The sequence below is a fragment of the Crocodylus siamensis genome, chromosome 3, assembly GCF_052110815.1.
Source record: "Crocodylus siamensis isolate JL-2025a chromosome 3, ASM5211081v1, whole genome shotgun sequence".
Lineage (NCBI taxonomy): Eukaryota > Metazoa > Chordata > Crocodylia > Crocodylidae > Crocodylus > Crocodylus siamensis.
The window spans coordinates 134,900,882-134,906,881 of record NC_143397.1 but is presented as its reverse complement, the minus strand read 5'-3'; the positions used below and the strand labels follow the sequence as shown (position 1 = coordinate 134,906,881).

At 41.9% G+C, this 6,000-nt stretch overlaps 1 protein-coding gene across 2 annotated transcripts in view; it reads right to left on the bottom strand.

Moving 5' to 3' along the window:
- Positions 1-1,171: 1,171 nt before the first annotated feature.
- The window catches only part of RNF182 (ring finger protein 182), a 145,665-nt gene continuing 140,836 nt past the window's right edge, over positions 1,172-6,000 (bottom strand). For both annotated transcript variants that reach the window (XM_090039254.1, XM_090039255.1), the window contains exon 4: positions 1,172-2,279. In XM_090039254.1, coding sequence (XP_089895380.1) covers positions 1,316-2,053 — 738 coding nt within the window. In that variant the 5' untranslated portion in view covers positions 2,054-2,279 and the 3' untranslated portion in view covers positions 1,172-1,315. The remainder of the gene's footprint in view (positions 2,280-6,000) is intronic.

Here is a 6,000-nt window from a genome sequence, read left to right as displayed (position 1 = left end):
ACAAACATACCTTATAGAGTCTGATTCTGCTTGCAGTTATGCTGGTAAATCACCTGTAACTCCTCTGAAGTCAGTGGAGTTACCTCAGCGTAAATACTTGATTACAAAGCTCCAGCAATTCCCACTGGAGTCAGAGGCAGCTGAGGGTGGTCAACATCTTGCAGGACTGAGTTCTAAATGAAATCCTGATCACAGTATGTCCTTACAGTATCCGTTCTTTGAATTTGAGAAATAGACAGCAATTACCCATGTCAACTTATTTCATAAATTTGCATTACAGCATGATTATCTTGGTGGGATGGAAAGAACTCCATCCTCCAGCTAAAGGAACTAAGGGAAACTCTCTAATTACTGGAGGATAATAGAGGGCATGGGACTGATCAGGTGTTTTGCTGAGGGAACTAATGGGCTGGGGATAGTGATTGCAGCAGGGAATACACAGCAAGTGGGATGGTTTAAATAGGAAGTGGTCAGAAAACCTATGACTGTGAAAGGGAGTCCAAGAGGCTGGGGATCTTAATGAGTGCACGTGGAATAACTTGCTTGTAAGAGACAGCCATACACGGTTACTCGCTTAAATGTGCACATAAACCTAAGTGGCTGTCTCTTAAGGTGGGCTGCAACCACGGAGAGGAGTTCATGGATGGCTGGAGGGGATACTCTGAGGTGGGGAGAGTACAGAGGCTATGTTTCTACCAGAGGAAAAAAACATGTAGATTCTCTCTCCATTTCTCAATACCCTCCAGGATTGTGTTACCTCTAAAGGAATGTAAAGGGAAATTAGTAATCGGTTACCTCCCACAAAGACTTAAGCTACAGAAAAGGCTGGTGAGACCTGTAAACTTATCATGCTTTTCTTACAATATTAATTCACAAAGAGATTGAAATCACTTACTGGCATAACAGATATTACAAAACAGAACATAACATACACATTGTCTGGGATGTTGCCTTATATGCCAATGGCCTGCTGGGCCTCATCCTGCAGCCTTGACAGATATGACTAATCTAGCTGAAGACAAGTGACTATATAGATGAATAAGGGCAGCAGTGTCAGCCGCTGATTTAGGTAATCTTGCTTTTTTCTCTTAGCCTAATCTTTAAAAAAATTAACATGTAAATTTTATTTCCATTGCTTAGTAGAATGAACAAGTAGAACAAATTAAAAAAACAAATATTGAAGCATTTTTAAAAAATGGACTATGGCCACTGCTTCCATTTAACATGATGGACTACAGTAATAAATAAGAATACAAAGAGAGCATAAATTAACTATGCTACCAACATGGCAATATGTCTTATTTCTTATTTGTTATTAAGATGACATGCAGTCCAAAAACTCATGGCATACGCATTGGCAAAAACCATAAACCATGAGAATAACAAGGCTCGAAGGAACAAGGCTGACAAAAACGACTCCAAGGGTGACTTTCTTAGATACCAGTAAGTAGATCCCTAAAGGCAAGGAACTAAAGTATAGCAAACCTAGCAACCAAACTAGCACTCGAATGGAGGTCTGGAAGAGCAAGGATGTACAGTTCCACACTGTCCAATCATGTGACACAGTTGCAACAGAGTCAAAGCTTGTGGGCCTGTAGAATTCCACCACAGGGGTCGAGTTCAGAGTCTGAGGGCTTTCTCTCTGCACTTCCATGATGGTTATAACCAGGCAATTGGAGGAAGTGTGAGACGGGCTAACAAGAGATGCCAGCCTTTTGGGAGTCAGCAGCAGTTCTGTTGGATTGTCTGGGAGGCACTTCTTCCCCTTTCCCCCACAAGCCAAATTCACGAGGATGTTGTTGTCATCGGGAAGACTACTAACCTCATCATCTGGCAGACAAGTCTCAAACCTACAGAATGGGCACACTATGACTCCTTGAGGAGAGTCCCCAAAGTCTATGATCTTGCAAAGGCATTTGGCACATACCCTGTGACAACATTCTAGCACTTTTGGTTTTCTCTGTTTCACGTTATAGCGGTTGTAACAGATCTTGCACTCAAGCTCATCTGAGCTCTGGGACTCCACAGTATCTTCGGGTGGTTGACTGGTCATTTCTTTTAGTGGTTTGTAGAGTTGAGATGATGGGAGTTGAGAGGAAGTATTTTACTCAAGATAATTTTAGGGCTTCTTTCTGGTTATCACATCACCCATATCAGTCAGAAAAACAAGGGAGGACAGTATCAAAAGTACCAGTGAGCTTCATTCATTTTTGGCTTCTGTTAATGATTTTGTACTGTTCCTTCATTGTGTGCCATATAAAAAAGACAGCGTGGAGTTTCTGTAGAGGAAAAAGAGAGTCTAGCATTGTTAGCATGGCACTGAAGACAAATCTTTCACAGCTTTATCTTTCCAATAACATTTCTTAAAATTCTCTAAAGCCATTACTAAAATAATTTTTCTCTGTCACCTGAAATATACACAGCAGTCGCACTGAAAAAAACATGATACCACATTTCACATGTAGGTATGTTTAGTCTCCTGAATAACACATTGGCTCTTGAAGTCTTCACTGCATCTTGGTTCTGATAGATTTGTTTCCTGATTGGAACCTGTTTTATCTCTTGCTTTGTATGTAGTAAGTAGGAGCACCTGTTTCCATCATATCTCCTAGCCAAGCACAAAAGGAAAAGAGAGTGTGGGTTTATCTAGCAGCCACCAAGGCCCCAGAAAAATGTACTAACAGTATGGTAGAACCCAACCAGTGAATATCCCCATTGTTCTGTCCCCTGTAATTGGTCCTTGTGATTTTCTTTGCTGTGATGACAAAGAGGGAGCCACTGGCAGGGATCCAGAGAGTGGGTCATGGAGGATTTTGCATTGCTGTGTTGTTGTTTTGCATGATGCTTTTACCACCAGACCCTGTACCCTAGGTTGTGCTGGCAAGAGTAAATATGTTCTAGGCACTACATACACTATATTTAAAACCAAAACATAGTAATCTGCCAGATGGAATGAATTTACCCCCAATATAGGCACTTGGCTGGTCAAAAATGTGAATTTGGCAATATGCCTTAAAGGCCATCAAATCCATGCTTTGACAAAAAGAGTGAGCTTCAGAGCTAGGAACCCACTCTGGTGCCAGGACTATTGTCTAGTTAGACTGTACTTAGTATGTAACAGGAGGACAGTAGGGAGTAAGAAAAAGGTGGTTTTATATTCCTATTGCGGCTGCCCAGTTTGGGGCTGGACAGAGACCACTTTGTCCTCTTAGTGTAACTTAGAGTATTTTAGAGTTTTGCTCAAAATTGGGTCCAGCCACTTACGATTCCAAAGGGTGATTCAAACATCTGGAGATTGCCAGGGTACGATGCAACCTACTCATATCCCCTTTACTCCCATTTTCTTCATTTCTTCTTAAAATCTGTTTCATTTTTCTTGCATGTGAACTAATGCTGACTACTGTTCACAAAACCATAACTACTGTCTGTTCCTGGTAAGTGTTATGGGCATCTCCAACATAGGCTAAGTTTATTTATTTATCTTTTAACTTTCTGTTTCTTGATCATTAGTTTTGCCAAGTTCCTCATTTCCTTCACTGCTTATTTTGCTTCTCTTGGGAAATTTACATTCAGTATGTTTGCATCGTTGTCCTCAGAGAACAATGAGGCAGCAAATTCTCTCCTTTTAGCATTCTACCTCTTCTGTCAATAAATGATGCCCGCTATCTCTCAGTGCCCTAATGTCACTTTCTTGGGCCTCTTGTCTCTAATGTACTTGAAATACTGTATTTTCTTGCATATAACATGATCCTATATAAAATATGCACCTTGTTTTTAAAAGTCATGATGAATGTAAAAAAGGAAAAAAAACCCACACACATCTTTTCTTGAGAGCCTCTACCAGGGAGGAAACAAAATCCACAGCCAGCAACACACCAGATTTCCAGCAGCTGAATTTTGGGAAAAAGGACATGTTGTATGAGAGAAAATACATTATTCTGTACTGTTCATCTACACTTAACCCTAACATGCAATGTGCATTCTAGTCATCACTTCTAGCTTTTTAAAATTTACTTTAAACATATTTAAAACCTGATGGAATACTTCAAACAATGCAGCAAAGAAATACAGTGACTATAAACAAGAAACATATAAGGTAATGCTCCGGGGTGGAGGTGGGGGGGGCACTTTAATTAGAGCGGCTCTCAGAGTTGCTGTAATTAAAGTACCCACGGTGTCATGTGTATTCAGTGTCCCATGCTTCAAAATGGTGGCGGGGGTGCTTTAACTAAAGCTCATTTGATGAGCTTTAGCTAAAACACCCCTGCCACCATTTTGAAATGTGGGGACACTGAATACACACAACACAAAGGTTGCTGGAGTACATAGTTAGCACATTCCAGCAGACTCGCAGCAGACTCAGTTAATATAGTCTGCTTCAATGCACGCTAATTACCATGCATTGGAGCAGAGTTCCATCACGTGTATAGGTGCCCCAACCTACCCAAATACTGCGAACCAAAAAATGGAAACACTAATATGATGGGCCAACCTGCAGGGATGTGAAGTTCAACTGAAAAATGTAAAAGAAACAACACAACTCTAGGCTGTGGCCTCAATCTCATATAGATTTTTTGGACTGGGGGTGAGTTAGAATATTCAGCTTCTAAATCATTCAGAAGTAGGGCTGGAAGGGACCTCTAGAGGTCATCTAGTCCAACCCCCATTTACAAATCATAGAATCATAGACAATTAGGGTTGGAAGGGACCTTAGAAAGTCATCTAGTCCAACCCCCTCCTCAAAGCCAACTAGATCATTCCCAGCTAGATCATTTCAGCCAGGAATTTGTCAGTCTAGGTCTTAAAAACTTTCAAGGATGGAGATTCCAGCACCTCCCTAGGTAACCCATTCCAGCGCTTCAACACTCTCCTAGTGAGAAAGTTTTTTTTCCTATTATCCAATCTAAACATTCCTTACTGCAACTTCAGACCATTGCTCCTTTTTCTGTCATCTGCCATCACTGAAAACAGTTTAGCTCCATCCTCTTTGTAACCACCCTTCAGGTAGTTAAAGTCTGTTTCAAATCCCCACTCAGTCTTCTCTTCTGCAGACTAAATAAGCCCAGTTCTCTTAGCTTCTCCTTAGAAGTCATGTGCCCCAGCAGCCTCACCATTTTTGTTGCCCTCTGCTAGACCCTCTCCAACTTGTCCACATCCTTTCTGTAGTGGGGGCCCCATAACTGGACATGGTACTCCAGGTGTGGCTTTGCCAGTGCAGAATAGAGGGGAATAATTACTTCCTTTGATCTGCTGGCAAATGCAGTCCAGTATGCCATTATCCTTCTTGGCAACAAGGACACACTGTTGACTCATATTGAGCTTATTGTCCACTGTAGCCCCCAGGTCCTTTACTGCAGAGCCGCTGCTGGTTCCAAGCCTACAGTGGCATTATGGGATTGTTCTGTCCTTAGTGCAGGACTCTGCACTTCTCCTTGTTGAGCCTCATTAGATTTTTTTTGGCCCAATCCTCCAATTTGTCTAGGTCACTCTGAATCCTAGCCCTACCCTCCTGCATATCTACTATTCCCCACAGCTTAGTGTCATCTGTAAACTTGCTGGGGGTGCAATCCATCCCATTTTCCAGATAGTTAAGGAAAATATTGAACAAAACTGGCCCCAGGATTGACGCCTGGACACTCCATGTGATACTGGCTGCCAACTAAACATCGAGCCATTGGTCACTACCTGTTGAGCCTGACGATCCAGGCAGCTTTCTGTCCACTTTGCAGCCCATTCATCCAACCCATACTTCCTTAGCTTGCTTGCAAGAATGCTGTGGGAGACTGTAACAAAAGACTTGCTAGAGTCAAGGTATATCATGTCCACTGCTTTCCCCACATCCACAGATCCAGTCATCTTATCATAGAAGACAATCAGGTTGGTCAGGTATTACTTGCCTTTGTTGAATCCATGCTGAATGTTCTTCTCCAAGTGCTTAGAAATGGATTCCTTGAGGATTTGCTCCAAGATTTATCCAGGGAGTGAGGTGAGGCTGACTGG